The sequence below is a fragment of the Camellia sinensis genome, chromosome 6, assembly GCF_055761805.1.
Source record: "Camellia sinensis isolate YWXY chromosome 6, ASM5576180v1, whole genome shotgun sequence".
NCBI classification, from domain to species: Eukaryota; Viridiplantae; Streptophyta; class Magnoliopsida; order Ericales; family Theaceae; genus Camellia; species Camellia sinensis.
The window spans coordinates 104,347,447-104,367,941 of NC_138966.1; the positions used below are offsets into that span (position 1 = coordinate 104,347,447).

Sequence of the window (20,495 nt, forward strand, 5' to 3'; positions counted from 1 at the left end):
GATAGTACATGTAAACATTCAAGCCTAGGGCTTTACTTGTATTTGAGTTAGAACTCATATTTTTGTGTCCAAGTGTTGGCTTAGAAAGATGTAAGCCCGTAGGGCATTTAATTTGATGTTACATGTAATGCTTTTATTTAGAAATACTCTGATGAATGAGATAGTGAATTGTTTACTTTAAATATTGCATGTCAGTGACAAATATATAATGAGTCTATTTTGAGGGTGTTACAAATATGCTCTATCATCATATTATTAGTGTAATGGATTTCACCACATATGTTTATCTCTAATAAAGTATTGACGCATGAAGTGACACGTTAAAAATAATATAGGATAAATTATACCGACATCTCTTGAGATTTGATTCAATTACATCTCATTCTTTGAAGTTTTGAAAATTACATTCACACCCCGTGGTTAACAGTTTCATTTCACAAAGGCAATAATTTTTAATAAAAAAATAAAAAAAATTATATTAAAAAAAATAAAGCAAATGAAAGGACAAAAAAAATAGAAGAAGTAAAGCAAATTAAGAAAAGAGTGAGTGGATGAGTTTAATATTTTCATTCTGTCTAAATGATTAGAATGACAAGGGACTAATGTAATTTTTTAAACGTCAAAAGTAATATATATTAAACTTAAGTCTTAAGAGAGATAAGTGTAATTTACCCAATAATATAAAAAGATGGGAGGTATAATATTATCCTTTTAGTACCTCATCCAGGTCAATAAATTAAAAAGTACGCAAATTTTTGATACGGAAAGTCTATTTAATCAGCTTGACTTTGCCCATGTTTGGGAAGTTGGGTTTGTGAATTTTTTTGGTTAAAATAGTTAGGAAAAATAAAATAGTATTTTTAATTTAATAAGATAAAATATTAAATCTAATCTATAATTATTATATTATTTCTTTCATAAAAAAATTAAAAAAGTCAAAAGTCCTTCTCAAACTAGTCTTTTTAGCCCCAGACTAAAATAGTCAAAAAAATTAAAAAATCAAAAAGTCAATCCACGTTCCAAACGAAGCCAAGAAAACCAAATAAAAAATATGGTTGCATTTGGTGTAGCTTTGTAATCATAATTTCATCTCTCTGTTCGCATGCACTGTTTGGATAGAGTTTTGAAAATGTGATTCTACCATACATTTCAAAATATATTTATTTTTCACGTTTGGCTACTCTCTCTCTTTCGTCTTCTCCATTTTGAAAATTAGAAGAGTTTTTGAATTTTGAATTTATCCGATCATCCTCCCGAACGTCCATTGGACGTCCGGCCGGTTTACCTTAACAGGTTTTTTTTTTTTAAAAAAAAAAAATTAAGAGTACTGCTAAGTATACATTACAATTTTATTTTTAGTTTTGCTAGAAATGCAAATTAAACACAGAATAAAATAGAGAATACACATAAATAAATAACATTTTATAGAGTTTATTAGTGGTATCCAATTTAAAAAAATCTGGTCAACCCAAATATATTTATGTTTGATTCTATAATCGATTTTTGTATTCCTCCATTTATTCTTTTTATCTTTCTTTTGTTTTGGATAGAATATGGTTGAAGTATTGACACATGCAAAAAATGATAGAATCTTTTTCGTCACTAAAGTAAAAAAAAATAAAAATAAAAATAAATTAATTAAAGCCTATATAAATGAGCTTTGGAGAAGGACCAGGAGTAAGATATAGCAAGAGTCTCGTTATCTGCAGTGAGACTTTGAGAATATGGAGTTCAAAAAAAGCTTGAACTTGGAGCTCCTAGTGGCTTTGCTCTTGAATGTGTGTGTTTTTTGTATCTCCGCCAAGCCCATCCCTACCATTAATTGGGTTGTAAGTATTCCTCTACTCATTTCACCATATCTACTTTTTGTGAGCTTCTTAGCATCCTCCAGATTTCTGGGTTGTTGTTGATCTAGTCACCAATCACTGTGCACCACATCACCATACCAAGGTCTCAATGTTCACTTCAATAACTATTCTGACAGCCAGTACCTTCTGTCCTCCAATTCTTCAAATTTCTCTGTTTCTATATTCCGATGCATTTTTTTACTGCTGGTGTGTGTCCTGACGTTGCATTGGGAGTCACAGACGGCGAAGAAATATCAGGATGATGGATCTGTGCCAAACTTTGTCCAGAATTTTAAATAGGAAAATGTTAGGAATCTTAAATATTTTATTAATATTTTTATTAATGTTGTATTTGGTTAGGAAATTTAGAGAATGATTTGGAAAGGAAAATGAGAAAATGTGTATGAAACTATGTGAAATTTAAGTATATTTCAAGTATTTTTTCTATTTCTATTTCCAAATCTCTCATCAAATCTCTCAACTAAACACAGCATAAATGTTTTATTAAAGTGTGAGATTTACACCATGTAAATTCCATGTACATCTCACATTCATTTAAGACATGTAATAAAAATATTAACAAAAAGAAAAATGTTTGAGGGCCCGAAATCAGTGGCTCGAATTCGGGTCGAAATACAAAACGACGTCGTTTTGGGTTTCAATTTTTTTTTCTTCATCTTTTTTTACATTTTCTTTATTTTCTTCTTCTTCTTCTTCTTCGTTTTGAACACAGGAGAAGAGAAACAGTGGCGAGAGAGAGAAACAGAGGCGAGAGGCAAGAGAGAGTCGTCGCAGCTCATCGCAGCTCGTCGGCCGATCGTCGCATCGTAGCCCCGCCTCTGTCTCTACTTCCGCCTCTGCCTCCAGCCCGATTTTGATGGCTCCTCCAGTTCTGCTTCTCCTTCTTCTTCATCTTCCTCCTTCTCTTCTTCTTCTTCTTCCTTCTTCCTTCTCAAATTCGAACCGGGGCTTTCAGGCTCTGTAACAGGGCTGTAAAAAAAAATTTTAAATTTCTTACATTACTCTTTTAAATATCAACTGATAAAACACCTTATTACATCGGCCAATACACCCTCATCGCAAGTAGAGTTAGTGAGCAGTGTAACAGGTGACTGTATCACGCGGTTCAGAGGCACTTTTGTCAGCTGCCCCGACATCTGTATATACACATATTAATATATATTTGAAATTTTATACGTTATTTCTATCGGCAAAACTTCTTTTTTTCTCGTCAAAAATATGTATTATCATTTTGTTATTTAAAATCATGGCTATATTTTAATATTTTTTGTTAAAAGATTATTTAAAATAATTTAAATAAATATAATTTTTAATTTTTTATAAAATGATATGTAAAAAAATAAAAATATAATATATAAAAAAAATAAAATAATAAAAAAATATGCTACGGTAGGTCATGCCAAAAAACTCTTAATTATCAACAATGTTATGGACCATTTGCAACTCAGTACCGGATTTTGTTTTCTATATCCAACAAATTAGAGCCCCATCAAAAGATATTTAATGATTTTCATGAGTTGTAAAGTTAATAGGGGTCACTAAAAAAAAAGGGGGGAAATTACATATACCCCTCGAGTTTTAGTAAAATTACAGATACTCTCCTGAGATTTGAGAAATTACAGATACCTTTCTGAAGGTTATATTTGCATAATAAATTAGAGGGCAAATTGTTATGAAAATATAAACTTCAGGGAGCAATTTGTTATGAAAATATAAACCTCAGGGAGTATCTGTGATTTTCGAAACCTCATGAGTATCTGTAATTTAGCTAAACCTCGATGGAGGTATATGTAATTTGCCCAAAAAAAAAAACATTTTTTTACATATATATACTTATTTAGATCACATCAATTAATATCTATTAACATCTTCTCTTTATTTTTTTACTAATTTTCTTTACTTTTTTATATATATAATTTCTTATAAAAAAATCAAAAAATACGCTTAGAACATTTTGAACCACCCCTTACTCTTTGGGTGGTGGCAGGTGCATTTTGTTTTTGTCTGCTGCTTCTTGACTTCTCCTTTTTTTTTTTTTTTTTTTTTTTTAATATATTTTGGTTGGATCCTCTCCAACCAGTTGCCGTATAAGAATATGATTGCACTCATATTTTGGTGTAAATTTAATTGGAATCGTTTTGTACAGCTATGGTACTATTTGCACCCACCTCCCTTATCTCTATTGATGTAATTCTTCTTTGTTTGCTGACTTATATAGACAAAGAGTTCCCTTATTTTGTTGATAAAAAAAAGAAAAGAAAAACACTTTGCTTTGAGTTTTTTGGATTAAGGCCTTGTTTGGCATATATTAAAAAAGTCAAAAAGTTATTATCCTATTTAAATCATATCATTTTATTTAAGTCACATCACCTTTCTATCATATCACTTCAAACCCAGCCCATACCCAATTCATATTTCATAAAAAGTGAAAAAGTGCACTTATTTAGAACATCTCAAACCAAATTTTAAAAAAATTGAGTTTTCTGATTTTGTATTTTTTTATTTTTAGTAAATATTTTTAAAATTTTAAATATTTTTTTTATTTTTTAAGATGCACCTTACTTATATGTATATAAAAAGTAAAAAATTTGTAATAAAATATTTTAAAAAATTAATAAATACAAAAAAAAGTACTGAATTTTCATATTTTTTTAAATATTTTTAGTATTTAGTGAATTTTTACAAGGTTTTTTTCATAAATTTTTTTACTTTTTAGGTATATTTATGTTAGGTATGTCTAAAATTTTTTAAAATTACTTAAAATATTAAAAAAATTCAACAAAAATAAAAAAAATACGAAAAATAAAAAAGTAAAATTTTCTGAAAAGTGTTGTTGAAAAACCTTAACCAAGCAAAGTGATGTTATGGACCACAAATTTTTTTTTTTTTTTTTGGTTGTGAAAATCATCTTGAAACCTTTTCCAGTCAAGCAGCCGTCAATCCTCAGCTTTTGTGGTTGTCTGACAATAGCATTTTCAAATCAGCCGTGATTCAGGGCGCGAAAACAGGGGGCTCGAATGCCCCGTATTTCCATTTAAGGTAAAAAAAAAAAAAAAAAAAAGGAAAAAGAAAGTAAAAAAAAAAACAGTTTCCAAAAATGGAAATTAGGGGTATTAGGGGCAACTTTTTTAGGGCCACCAATCATTTTCCTTTTCAAATATTTCATAAGAGACAACAAAAGTAAAAAGAGAAATGATAATTTTTTATATGTTTGTTGATCTTACATATTTATGGTATTGTTGGAATGTTGATTGATCTTTAATTTAATTTTTTCTTTTTTAACTTATCTAATGTTTTGCTTTTGTTGTGAAGCTGACGGAAACTAAATACACACGGTTGTGTAGCACAAAGAAGATATTGACAGTAAATGGACTATTTCCAGGGCCAACTTTGCGTGTCCACAAAGGTGATAGAATTATAGTGAATGTGAAGAACCAAGGCAAGTATAATGTCACCATTCACTGGTATGCCTCTCTCTCTCTCTCTCACACACACACACATTAGCACCAAGAAAAATGAAGGGAAGAGGCACACACACAACAATACAACCCACCGACACAGTTTGATTCTAAAACCAAGTGTAGATATTAGTGCAATGGTGACCATCTGGTCGGAAAATTATTAAGTAGTTTCAAAATATTATGTAATATTAAATTATGTGATATTTTTAATAAATAAAAAATGATAAAAATATAAAAGGTGAGACTTCTGCCAATAATAGCAAGTAAGTTTCGAGATGGAGACTTTGTCCGATGTATGTTTGTGAGGGAGCTGGCAAACATTGTTTGCTTGTAAAAATTTTTATCCGTTTTAATAAGAATATTATTTACTTAGAAAAAAATATTTAAAATTTAATTTAGATATTTTAAATTTGAGACACTTGATTTTCGTGTGTGGACGTAACAGCATTGTCTCACGTTCTTGTTTGTCTTTACTCCTACGAAACTAAAAAATCTAACTTTGATGCTGACCTTTGTTTGTCTTTACTTTCCTATGAATTAACCAAAAAAAAAAAAAAAAAAATTGTAAAAACAGTTAGGCTGAATTAATGAAATATTGTACGAATCTTGAATTTGAGCAAGCTGTTCTCTCAATGGGAAAAGGACTTTCCAGAAAAAAAACAAATAATAATAATAAGGATAATTTACAAATACATCCTTAAGGTTTACTTAAATTACAAATTATCTCTTAATTTTAGAAATTATATATTGTCTTCTAAGATTTCTAATTTCATAATAAATAGGTCATTTTATTAATAAATTATCAAGTTAATTAACAATTTTTAATAATGTTAAACTTTTATTTCAATTAATAATTCAGATAATTTTATTATTGTATAGGTTAACAGTTAGAAATTTTATTTTTTCATTTAATTTTGTTAAATAAAAAATTCTGATAGTGAGATATTTATAATTTTTCAAATTATATGAGATAATTCGTATTTTAAACAATTTCAAGGATGTATTTATAATTTACCCTAATAATAACAATTAATAAAGGACTTTTGGCAGCTTGCTTGGGTTTATATGACTCTTAAAACAAGGATTATTGATTTTGATAGAAATAAAGAGATATTCTTTTGTACTTATATGCTATAGGGTAATGCTGTACACTGGGGTGTGTATTAAGAGGTTATTTGGGATATTTTAAGCGTATTTTTTGTCTTTTTAGATTAAAAAATTGATAAAAAAAAGATGAATGTTCGGGTTAACTTTTTAATTTTTTACAAAAAAATATATATTAAAAAATTATATAAATAAGTGTGTAGGAGAAGTAAGTGGAGTAGGCGTACAGGTTGAGTAGGGTAGTGGGTTGGTTAGGAGATGGGAAATGATTGTCTCATTTTCGGGCTTGAATTGGACGGTATTGTTTGGCTCGTGGGGGCCATCACAGTTCCCGTTTTGCTAATCGGAACCGTTCAATGTGTAGAACTCGTCGAGTACTATATGCTTATAAAAAATCATGTTGATTGGATAATAATAACTATTTGATCGTGTTAGTTTTTTTTTGTCAACTGTTACCTATAACACCATCCATTTTTTATACAAAACTGATTTGATCATGTAGTTAGCTATATCCGATCATCGTGATTTTTTACAGCCATATAGTACCAGACGAGTTCTACACATTGACGGTTCGGATTATCAAAATGGGACCTGTGGTGGGTCCCTACGGGCCCAACATTACCTCCAACTTAGTGATTTTATATATGTAATTTTTTTTCTCTGTCACGGTACTAAAGGGGTCAAGTCAGTACCGAAAATTGTGTAAAGTTGATTTGATTAAAATATTATGTATATTAAATTTTTTATATATATTTAATTTGTGAATAGTGATTACTGTTTTGCTTTTTTTTGTAATTTTTTGAATTTTTTGGAACACCCCAAACCAGGCCGAAATGTAAGTTTTGTCATTTGTTAGTTTGATTATTATAAATGACATAATTCAATATTTTGAGAGTTACAATATATATATATATATATATATAATTAAATATCATATGAGGTATAACAAAAATCTTGGATCATAACTAAAATAATATCATAATCAACATCACAATAAATCATAACTAACAATACAAAAATCGCAACTATAGATATATAGAATTTTCAATATATTCAGTATATATATATTTATGTTTTATAACAATGTTTTGAAAATCGGACAAGCCGGTTTAACGATTAAACCATCAACCGGTCTACGGTTCGGTCCAGATATATCCTTTAACCCATTCCTTCTTGAAAACCGATCATTTTAAGCTAAACCGGTACGAACTACGCTTAAACCGGACAGTTTGCTATGTTTGGTTCAATATTGAAAAGTTGATGCTAAAGGTACTTGAACTCAATACCTTAAGCTTCAAAGAGTATGAATTTTCACTTTACCATCATGGTTCTTTGTTAATATATAGGAAATATATAATATTAATTGTATTCAAACTAATTTCCCTCAAACACATGCGTAATTAATATTTTTACATATAATATTAATATAAAATATGTATAAACATATATGTTTGATGAATATATATATATATATATATATTAAATTATAAAAATATTTATAAAATAATTATGATATCACGGTTCGATTCTAATTCAACTCGACGGTTGAACCAGTGACCTGTCCACTCAATCTCTTTTCCAGTTCACTCACCGATTTGATTTTTAAAATATTAGTATATAATATTCGAGATGAGAAAATAAATGCTATCATAATGAGACAACGTGAGGAAAACAAAAATCTTATAAAATTAAGATTTTGCTCAAAATAATGTTATATACAAATAAATTTTTTATGAGATTTTTTTATTATAACGGGTTATTTTGAAAAGTTAATTAAAATCTAACTTTTTTTTATATTTTGTGGCTTCTTTTGAAAAAATGTATAAAAAAGTAAAGAGATGATATGACTCAGAATAAGTTAAAAGCTAATTTTTTTTACTTTTAAACAAGTTCCTAAATTAATATATAAAAGTATTCAGGTCTATATTAATAAATAAATTGTGTCTAGAGGAAGAAAATTGATTTTTTTATTTATTTATTAATGTATATTATTTCTTGTGGACAAGAAAAGGCAAGGGGAAATTACCAATTAGTGCTAATCTTTAAAAATTATTACATATTAATGAAAAAATTTATAATTTTAATTATTAATATTTATAACGTCTATCTCTTTTTGATAATTTTTTTTCTTAATCCCCACTAGCAAATTATTTCCCCAAAAGATAAAATAGTAAAGAAGGCGAAATATTTCATATCAATTTCAAAATTATTTTTAACTTTTTCACATATTTTCAAAATTTCAGAAGAAAATATCTAATTAAATATATGATATGAATGATAGGCATGGAGTAGAGCAACCAAGAAATCCGTGGTCAGATGGACCAGAATATATCGCACAGTGTCCTATCAAACCAGGAGCAAATTTCAGTTATGATATCATATTCTCAGAGGAGGAAGGAACCTTATGGTGGCATGCTCACAGTGATTGGAGTCGAGCCACAGTGCATGGTCCGATCATCGTCTACCCTAAAGCTGGAACCACTTACCCATTTCCCAAGCCCGATGCAGAGTTTCCCATTGTTTTGGGTACGATTTAAGTTTGAGCTGTCCATAAAGTTTAGAAATTCTTATTAACGACTTGTTTGGGAATAAGAATTTTAACTAAAATAATTAATAAAAATAAAAAGTTAAAATAATTAATAAAATAAAGTGTTATATTATACACATCAATCATTTTTTTTGGTCACAATTATTTATTCAATTATAAAAAAAATTCACAAATTATTCTAAACATAATTTTTTTTTAATCTCGTAAAATAATTAAAAATTAAACTAAAATATTTTTTTTTCCCGCTCCCTTTCCTGTCATCCCCAACTCTTGCCTTTGTCATTGACGACTCCCTCTAACCTGACAAGCCCTCCCACCTTTGCCCTTTGACAACCTGGTGTCTCCCCCTGATACACTCTTGCTTATTTTCAAAATAAGTTTTTGAAAATGTGTGTACTAAATATATTTTTATTTTCATTTTTATTAAATTTAATTTTTTTATTGATAAGAAAATAATAAATTAGAAACAAGGCTTACCATGTTATCATCATGCTTATCAAAGGCCTATTTTGTTGTGTGAATTGCCTTAATTTTTTATTTATTTTTTTAATCGACAAAAGACAATTTTATTGATTACTTCGTAGAAGAACAAAGATACAATCAAGAGGGGAAGCAAAGAGCAACAGAGCTCTCAAACTAAACCCACCCAGTTGGTAACTTCGTGTGAATTGCCTTATTTGTGATTTACTAAATTCAAAACATAAAAATTAAAAGTAAATTAATTCTAATTTGTTAAGTTGTCCACCAAAACTGGATGTTAAATTTTTAAATTTTGAATTAGATAATTCTACTTTTCAAAAAGAAATGAAAAAAAGCTGATTTTTGTGTAAAAGTAAATTTGACAGATTTTTGAGTAGTTTCAATTTTACATTTAATTATTTCTATAAAAAGTTTAATCTAATTGACCCACTCTTACACATTTTAGGGTCCAGGAAAGGTGCCTATTGGTTGTTCTGAATTTAGAGCAATATATGTTGTTTTTGTTTTTGTTTTTCCTTTTTAAGGATGCAGCACATAATTGTGTGAATGATTTGCTCCTCTCTTTCTGCGCTTGTAGCATCATGGTTTAAGGGAGATGTGATGGAAATAATTCAAGAAGCACTTATAAGTGGAGATGAACCCAACAAGTCGGATGCTTTGACTATCAATGGTCAGCCAGGTGATCTGTACAATTGTTCTAAGCGAGGTATGGATGCAATTTAATTTTACATAAACTTGTAGAGTGACCAAATTTGAGAATTGCATTTGTGTAAACATTTTATTTGGCGTCTTAATAACACTAACTATCCCGTATAACACATTTGTTTAGTGCCATGTAAAATGTTACATTAGACGATATCCAAACATGATTTCCGAGCATTACTAAAACAAAAAATAATTCTAGGTACCCAATATTAGTATCCAAAATTTTATCTAGAAAAACAATAATGAATATCACATTTAAAATGAATATGTACCACAAGTTTGGCATACCTAGAAAGGGGGCCACCCTAAAAATAAATATAGTATACACCTTTTATTTTCATGATAATATTTGAGGTACTGTTTTAGGCATTGTTCTACCTTAAATTACTACAAACACCAAAAAATTTAATTTCATGAACCCTTCTCGGTTCGATGTATATATATATATATGCGTAACAAGGCTTATATATTTACAGGGACATTCAAAATATTGTTTGATTATGGCAAGACCTATCTTCTTCGGGTCATCAATTCAATTATGAACGAAGAAATGTTCTTCAAGGTAGCTGGTCATAAACTCACAGTTGTGGGAATGGATGGAGCTTACATCAAACCCTTAAAAACCAGCTATATCTTGATAACCCCAGGGCAAGTAATGGATATCTTAGTCACTGCAAATCGGCGCCGAAGCCACTACTACATGGCAGCAAGAGCGTCTGCTGGAGTTGTATACGATAACACTACCACAACTGCGATTATCCAATACAGTGGAAACTATACAATTCCATCAACACCTAAATTTCCTAACCTTCCTAATTATACAGACATCGATGCTGTAACGAATTTTGTTCGTCGCATTAAGGCCTTGGCAAGCAAGGAGCATCCAATAGATGTCCCCAAAAAAATTGATACGCGACTCTTTATAACTATTTCAGTGGGCACACTACCGTGTGCTACTAACGGTACTTGTACTGGACCCAATGGCAATAAACTAGCAGGAAGCTTGAACAATGCTAGTTTTGAAAACCCAAAGATTGATGTATTGCAAGCTTACTACAAAAAAATTCATGGAATTTTCACCACAGATTTTCCAGACAAGCCACCTAATGTTTTCAACTTCACATCCGATGAGTTGTCTGACGATGTTGTGACCCCTACAGCGGGGACTAAGGTGAAGGTTTTGAAGTACAATGCTAGTGTGGAGATAGTGTTCCAAGGGACCAACGTGCTAAGTGCTGCCGAAAATCATCCAATGCACTTGCATGGTTTTAGCTTCTATGTAGTTGGATCGGGTTTTGGGAATTTCAACATCACGAAGGACCCGAAAAATTTTAATTTGGTTGATCCACCTTTGCTAAACACAGTTGGGGTTCCTAAGAATGGATGGTCTGCCATTAGATTTAAAGCTGATAATCCAGGTATGTTTATTTACTTCAACGTTATTAAGATGGTCGCAATTAGAACCGTTTGTATAGTCATTTGTGTACACTCTAACATGCCTTCACATGATGCCGCATTTTTTGCCAAAATGGTTTTGATATAATGGTAAAAGTAGTGGCATGAATTATAAAAATGATTTTGGGATGGTTTTAAAGCCTAGTTTGTCAATAATTTTGATTTTCTTTTCTTCGATGATTTTTTTTTTTTTTTTTTTCAGCTGTTTTTTTTAAGGCACTCGTAAAGTAGAAGCCTTTTTTTTTTATTTTTATTATTATTTTTTTTAAATGGAAGAAGTCCACTAAAGAAAAAACATGTTATTTTATGCACACACTTATTTATAATTCATCCAAAATCGAAAACATTCACTAAAAGAAAAGGTGAAAACAAAGTCCATGGGAAAAATATTTAAAAAAAGAAGAAAAAGAAAACCAACCATATTTAATTTAAATTTTGTAGGAGTTTGGTTCATGCACTGCCATTTAGAAAGACATTCAAGTTGGGGTATGGATACAGTATTGATTGTGCGGGATGGCCCCACTAGTGCAACAAGTATTCGGAAACCGCCTTCGTACTTGAATCCTTGTTAATTTTCTCACCAAATGGGATCGGAGGAACATCACACGCAATTTGGCTTTGCTTGTCTCTATTGTCAAGAGGATCAGTTTCTTTCTACTTGCTACTTTTGAGGGGAAAATAAGGGGCATAAATATCTTATATTTGTCATGATAAAATGTTGCAAAGCATTAGGGTTTTCTCTACTATTGTGCTTGAGACAAAAAAGAAAGAAAAAGAAGAAGAAGACTTGAAGAATATGTCCAGTCCATTAATTTCATGTGTGAGATAAGTTTCCATTATCTATGTTGTTTAATGCTTGGTATTGTGATTGTTGCTAAGGATGTTGTCTTCAAAGTATTTTTTGTTTTTGTTTTTGTTTTGGTGGGATTTAATCCCCTCATCGAATGTAATTTTCAAAATCAGTATAGTATGCTTCTTGTAATTTTCGTTGTGCTCTACTTACTGATAAAAATTAATTTTGTGCTCTTTTCATTTAATCTCAGCATAAAAACTAATGGTGATATTAGTAAGATAAATTGTATTTATTTGTGTAGTATCATTATGATACTAGTTGGTTGGAATTAAATATATAAAAATTGATAAAGATATATCATCAGATGATCATGCTAAGCTAGTGCAAGTGTAACTTGACTGATGTATGTTAGTTACATTGTATAGTTGTATAACAGAGTTTGTTAGAAAAGTGGTTAGTTTGTTAGTGTGTGGTTAGTTAGTTAGTATAGCTGCTTATTCTGTATAAATACTGATGTAATGTGTTAGTTCTAAATAAAGATGGATAGTTGATAAAATTCTTCATGATATCAGAGCATGATAAGCTCCAACGAGCAACAATGGCATCATCATCTACAACACCTTTAATTCCTTCAAATCTAAGTGTATTGCTCTCGAATCTCAGTTCACTGGTTACAGTGAAGTTAGATGGTACGAACTTCATTGTTTGGAAAGGACAAATGCAGAATATCCTTCGAGCTACAGATCTCTTAAAAATTGTTGATGGATTCTTTCCATGTCCTGATGAGAAAATCCAGAATTCATCTGGTGTTGAAGCTCCAAATCCTGAAGCAATTCAATGAAGGCTGTTAGATGCTCACCTGCTGAGTTGTGTTACAGCCACACTATCTCCTGCAATATTCACATCTGTGAATCATCTTCAAAACAGTGCTCAGGTTTGGAAATATCTTGATAAAAGATTTACATCATTGTCTCGTTCACATATTCAACTCAAAAATGGACTGAATTCAATCTCAAAGAAGAATGAATCTATGGAGGCCTATCGCCATCAAATTAAAAATCTTGTGGATCAATTAAGCCTTGTATCTTCTACTGTTGATGATGAGGATGTGGTGCTCATTACATTGAATGGACTTCCGAGCGAATATGATGCTATGAAGACAGCTATTTGCACTCGAGCAGAAAGTATTTCAATGGCCGATTTGTCTTCTCTACTCTGTACTGAGGCCTTACATATTGAAGCAAAGGCTAAACAACCATTTGATCTCACTGTTGCATATGCTACAGTCAAAGAACCTAATTCCTCAAGAGCTTTTCAAGCCTATCGCGGAAGAGGTGGTTCACGAAATGATTCTCGAGGATCTTTCAGAGGCAATCGATCTTAGTTTGGGAGATCAAACTCTACTTCTTCTTTTCGTGGCAGATCTTCATATTTTTCAGGTCGCAGTAGGCCTAATTGTGGCTTAATCTATCAGATTTGTGAAAAATCCAATCATTCGGCTTTGGAATGTTGGCATCGGTTGGATACTCAATTTCAACCATTATTTCCATCATCTACCTATCAGCCATAGCCACACAACAGTTCTTCTGCTCCTCATACATCTAGAGCTTTTGTTGCATCTGCTACTGATGAGGCCTCTCAATGTTTAAGTCCTTGGTTTCTTGATTCAGTTGCATCTGATCACATAACTCATGATCTTCATCACCTACATTCCTATCAGCCATATTCTGGTCCAGAACAAGTTACCATTGGTAATGGCTCTTCTCTTCCCATTACTCATACTGGTCAAGGTATTTTACCTACTCCTCATCACTCTTTTCGGTTGAATAAGGTCTTGTGAGTGCCTAATATTTCTTCTAATCTCATTTATGTTCATCAACTAGCCAAAGATAACAATTGTTCTGTTATATTTGATCAGTTTTCTTTTTCTATTCAAGACAATCATTCCAAGGCCATTCTATATAAAGGCTATCAGGCTAATGGCCTGTATCATTTTCTTGTTCTGTCATCTCATTTCTCACCATCTGCTTCTCATCATGCTTTCCATAGTTCCACTGTTAATGCTACTGCATCTGCTAATACTTGGCACAAGAGATTAGGGCATCCTTCTGCTTTTAAATTTCATTTATTGCAGAAGCACTTGTTCTTAAATAATAATAATAAGACTCCCATCTCTTGTATTGATTGTGCTATGTCAAATCTCACAAACTACCATTTAAACTGTCCAATTTTACTGTTAATCAACCTCTTGCTTTAATTCACACTAATGTTTGGGGACCCTTTTCTTGTGCTACCTTTGATTACAAATATTATGTTGTGTTTGTTGATGATTTTAGTCGTTTTACTTGGCTTTATCCCTTAACTTACAAAAGTGAGGTGTTTGTCAAATTTACTGAGTTTAAAATGTTTGTTGAAAAACAATTTGGCTATCCTTTTAAAGTTTTGAGATCTGATGGAGGTAGTGAATTTCAAAATCATTCTATGCATAACTTTATGACTACACATGGTACTCTTCATTAGTCTTCTTGTCCTCATACATCATCACAAAATGGTGTAGCATAACGTAAGCATCTCCATATTACTGAAACTGTTATTGTTTTATTACATCAATCTACCTTACCACTTACTTACTGGTTTAATGTTGTAGCTGCTGCTACTTTTCTGATTAATAGGCTACCTAGTGTGGCTATTTCTAATTGTTCTCCTTTTGAGAAATTGTTTCATAAGCCACCTAACTATTCCTTGCTTAAAGTCTTTGGTTGTTTGTGTTTTCCATGGCTTCAGCCTTATTCATCTCATAAATTGTCTCATAAGTCTGCCCCTCATGTTTTTCTTGGTTATCATCCTGCATTTAAAGGTTATAGGTGTTTGAATCCTCTCACTGAACATATCACTCTTTCTAGGCATGTCAGATTTGAAGAAAATATTTTTCCCTTTGCCTTTTCTACATCTGTGTCTATTCCTTCTTCTTTACCTGTATTGCAGAATTTCTTTTGGTCCACTACTTCTCTCCCTCAGTCTCCCCTGCAACCCAGTTCTTCTACTTTAGTTCAGTCTGTTTCAAATCAATCTGCTTCAGCTCCTTCTACTTCAAGTCAACTTGCTTCAGCTTCTTCAACTCAACTTGTTCTAGCCCAGCTTGCTTCAATTCAGCCTTCACCAGCTCAGTCTATTCCTGCTCTGAATCAATTTGCTTCAGCTCTATCTGTTTCTGTTTCCCCTGCTCTTGCTGCAGCTTCTCCTGCTTTTGCTTCTGCTTCAGTCCAACCTACTGCTGCTGCAGCTTTTCTTACTGTTGTTTCAGACCAGTCTCTTTCTGTTCTGCCTCCTATACCACTTGTTCCTCCTACACCTATTACTTCTATTTCTATTCATTTTCATCTTCTTTCTCCTACCACCAATACTCATTCTATGCAAATCAAATCTAAAACTAAGCATCCTACTTTCACTGTTCAGACCACTGATGGGTCCACTAAGCCTCTTTCTACTTCATCTGCTCTTGCTTCTCCTATATGGTTTCAGGCTATGATGGAGGAATATTCTATTCCTCAACAACAAAGCACTTGGTCACTGGTTTCCCTTCCTCCTTCTAAACAAGCTATTGGATGCAAATGGGTTTTTAAGATAAAAAAGAATTCAGATGGTACTGTGGCTCGCCACAAAGCTCGACTTGCAGTTAAAGGTTTTCTTTAACAATATGGAATTGATTTTCAGGACACCTTCAGTCCTGTTGCTAAGCAACATACAATTCGAATTTTTCTTTGCTTGGCCTTGCATCATCATTGGCCCATTAAACAATTGGAGATCTCCAATGCATTCTTACATGGCAAGCTTGAAGAAGAGGTTTATATGGAACAACCCCCAGGCTTTGTTGATCCCTCTCATCCTTCTTTGGTTTGTAAGCTTCATAAAGCCCTCTATGGCTTGAAACAAGCTCCTCGAGCATGGTATTCCACTTTTTCCTCTTTTCTTCTTTCTTAAGGCTTTACTAATAGTAAGTGTGATACCTCTTTGTTTGTTCACAAAACCTCTTCCTCCCTTACCTTCATTTTGATATATATTGATGATATTCTTCTAACTGGCACCAATGTTGCCTAAATCCAAACTCTTTTATCCCATATGCATCTTGCCTTTTCCATGAAGGAATTAGGTGACCTTTCTTATTTCCTTGGCATCTCTGTCCAGTCTCACTGTAATGGTTTCTTTCTTAATCAATACAAATATGCCTCTGATCTGCTTTTCAAAGCTGGCATGATTGGGTGTAAACCTTGCTCTATACCTGTTTCTTCCAAGCCCTCCTTGACTGCTTCTAATTCTTTGCCTTGTCCTCATCCCTTTTTGTATCGAAGTATTGTGGATGGCCTTCAGTATCTTTACTATCACTAGACCTGAGCTGTCCTATGCAGTTAATCAAGCTTGTCAGTTCATGCATTCTTCAACAGTTGGCAATTTTTCTGTTGTCAAAAGAATTATGCGCTATATTAAAGGATCTTTAACTCATGGTCTTCTTTTCACTCCTAGCTCTTTTCAGCTTCATGCTTATATTGATTCCAATTGGGCTGGAGATCATATTGACAGACGCTCCACCTCCGGCTATTGTATCTTTTTGGGTGACAATCTCATATCTTGGTCTTCCAAGAAACAGCCCACTGTTTCAAGATCTTCTACTGAAGCTGAATATCGTTCGCGGGCTAATACCACTGCCGAACTCACTTGGCTTCAAATGTTGCTTCAAGATTTTTCCATCCCTCAGTCTTCTCTTCCAGTTGTCTGGTGTGATAGTCAATATGCCCTTGCTTTGGCTGCCAACCCTGTGTTTCATACCAGGTCTAAGCATATAGAAGTGGACTGCCACTTTGTGGGCGACAAGGTTCAAGCTCATAAGTTGCTTCTGTGTCATGTTCCTACTGCCTCACAGCTTGTTGATATTTTTACTAAACCATTGTCTACTTCTCGATTTTCTTTTCTCACTTCCAAACTCAATGTTGCCTCTGCTCCCTTGAGTTTGAGGGGGTCTGATAAAGATATATCATCAGATGATCATGCTAAGCTATCAGATGATCATGCTAAGCTAGTGCCAGTGTAACTTGAGTGATGTATGTTAGTTACATTATATAGTTGTATAACAGAGTTTGTTAGAAAAGTGGTTAGTTTGTTAGTGTGTGGTTAGTTAGTTAGGACAGTTGCTTATTATGTATAAATACTGATGTAATGTGTTAGTTCTTAATAAAGATGGATAGTTGATAAAATTCTTCAAAAATTCTCATTATGTTAAAAGTGACTTTGTTGTATTAGTAAAATAAAGGGCAAAACAATCATTTCATCTCCAAATCTCATGGGATTGCATTTAAATATCACTTCTCCATGGGATTGCTAGTCCCTTCATTAGATGATATTTTTAATCCTATGAAACTATTAGTCCCAATATTATTTCTCAAAATAAACATGATTCTTGTGATTCTCACGGGATTAGTAATCTAATCACATAGACTATGGAGGAAAACAAATCCGGATGAGCAAGCAAGAGACCAACTCAGGCCACAAACAAGATAACTACACAACTATTGTTAAAATGTCAAAAAAAAAAATAATAATAATAAGTAAAATAGTAAAATAGTCCTACAAAAAAAGTCAAAAACTTATTCTCATTTTCTGTACTTTTTACATATGTCGTAAAAAGCCAAAGCCATTGTCAGCTATTTTAATTTTTTTTTACCTTGTATTTTAATAAAAAATAAAAAATAAAAAAGTATTAAAAAATTACTTTCCAAACCAACCCTCAATGTCGTTCAAAATTGCCAAAAGCAGCAGAAAGCCTTAATGCGCCAAGCTTCTTCGTGATAAACTACTCTTCGGCCCTGTTTGTTTTGGGTATAGAGGGAGGGATGGGATTACGCTAGAGATAGAGGTGTGATCCATTTGGTGTTGTGTCTGTTCGCAGATTTGGGGAAGGAATTGAGATGGAAGAGGAGATTAGGTTGAGTCTTAGAAGGGAGATTGAGATGGAGGAAGTGGAGGTAGAGGTAGAGATGGAGGTAATATTAGAAAAATAATCCGCCGAATTAGAAATGTTTTATTTAGTTTTACATGTTGGGCATTTTTTTTAACATTAATATTTAATTTTTTGTATTTTTTGTTAAGTAAAAATTATTTTTTTATTTGTTTTATTTTTTCTGAATTTTTTTTTATTTTTTACATGTTGGGCATTTTTTTTTAACATTAATATTTAATGTGTTTGTATTTTTTATTTGTTTTATTGTTTTATATTTATTTTATATAAAAATAATTTAACAATTCGTATACTAACAACTATCATCAAAACAAACACAATTTTACTTAATCCCCTCATTATCAATCCTCTACATTCTACCTCTGAAAAGAAACGGGGCCTTAATGGCTTCTATTGAATAGATTATAAAGACTTTGTTTGGCAAAGACTAAAATTTGCTTTTTTAGACTAAAATCCAAAAAAATATATATATATATTAAAATAATTAATAAGACAAAATATCATATCAAATCCATAATCATTTCATTTTTTTCTCACAAACATCACATCCAATTATAAAAAAATCTAACAATCTTCTCAAATACAAAAAATTTAGCCTACTAAGGGTTCGTTTGGGAAGTATATTGATTTTTTTAACTATTTTAACCTGGGGTTAAAAAGTCGTGTTTGGGAAGGACTTTTGACTTTTTTGACTTTTCTGTGAGAAAAAGAATATAATAATTATGAATTAGATGTGATGTTTTATTTTATTGAGTTAAAAAATTTATTTTATTTTTTATGATTATTTTAACCAAAAAAATTCCAAACCCTTTCTCAAACAAGTCTTAAAATAATTAAAAATTAAAATAATCTACTTAAAATAACTTAACTTTTCAAATAAAGTCAAAATCTCTCACAGTGTTTCATAATTGTCGGTTGTGCGCTTTCTATTTAAAAAAAAAACGTGTTTTAAAACGCACACTCATAAATCAAACACAACAATTGTTATCAAAAGTGGATGTGGTCTTGGGCAAATAATGGGGTGTTTTAGGAAGTTGGTAAAAATTTAATTTTTGAATTTTTATCAAATTTTTTGATTTTTTTGTAGGTGATTTGGAAAGTTGGTAAAAAGTTAATTTTTTTGATTTTTGATTTAATATTTATTTATGGCATCAAATCAAAATAAAATGACCAATATACCCTTGCCAAACTTTGAAATTTTAGATAATTTGTTAACATAGAGAGTATTTTGGTAATTTCATAAGGTAACTTTTTTGTCACTTACCAAATGCAACACGGCAGCGTTTTCGGCCAGACAGTTTTTTTTCACAATGCCAAAAACGCAGCGTTTTTGACATCTTCCCAAAATGGCACAATGTGACACAAATCACGTCACAATGGAGTGACTAAAATTGTAGGTTAAAGTAAAGCCTTATTTGAAGTGTCTTAAAAAAGTTAAAATGTAAAAAAATTATTATTTTATTTAAGTTATACTATCTTACTTAAATCGCATCACCTTTCTACCACATCATTTTAAATTCAATTTATATTTTATAAAAATTAAAAAAATACATTTATTTAGATCATCCCAAACCACCTCTAAATTATATAAGAAAAAATGATAAATGTGAGATTTAAAAATGTATTAAAATTTTGTTAATTTAATGAGTAAATAATAATATAATAAATATGTTAAAATATATATTAAATATATATATATATATATATTTATATATAATAAATAAAATAAATAAATAATTTAAAAGTGCAGTGGGCACACCCCACTGCATTGTCCCAGTGCCCCGCTCTCTGTCTCCCATTCTCTTCTCTCACTTTCTTCTAGGCTGGTTGTCCATCTTCTTAACTGGAGCCAACAACTTGACACCTGACAAGCTTTATATGTTTAGCAGCTCTATTGTAGCATCATTCACCACTTGCCAAATTTTGAAATCTGACACTAACATATACAGTAATACATTCATTACGGATGTCTTTAGTCAAAATTATTTATTAAAATGTATTATATAATAAAAAATGATAAAAATGAAACTTAAAAATATTTGTTAAGATGTGTTAAGAGTTTGTTAATTTT

At 31.3% G+C, this 20,495-nt stretch overlaps 1 protein-coding gene across 1 annotated transcript; it reads left to right on the top strand.

Moving 5' to 3' along the window:
• Positions 1-1,564: 1,564 nt before the first annotated feature.
• On the top strand, positions 1,565-12,603 carry LOC114300874 (laccase-14). The gene is made up of 6 exons (XM_082874366.1): positions 1,565-1,829; positions 5,181-5,332; positions 8,715-8,959; positions 10,039-10,167; positions 10,643-11,584; positions 12,063-12,603. The coding sequence occupies exons 1-6, from the start codon at positions 1,725-1,727 to the stop codon at positions 12,191-12,193; spliced, it is 1,704 nt and encodes a 567-aa protein (XP_082730492.1). The 5' UTR covers positions 1,565-1,724; the 3' UTR covers positions 12,194-12,603.
• The last annotated feature ends 7,892 nt before the right edge of the window (positions 12,604-20,495 follow it).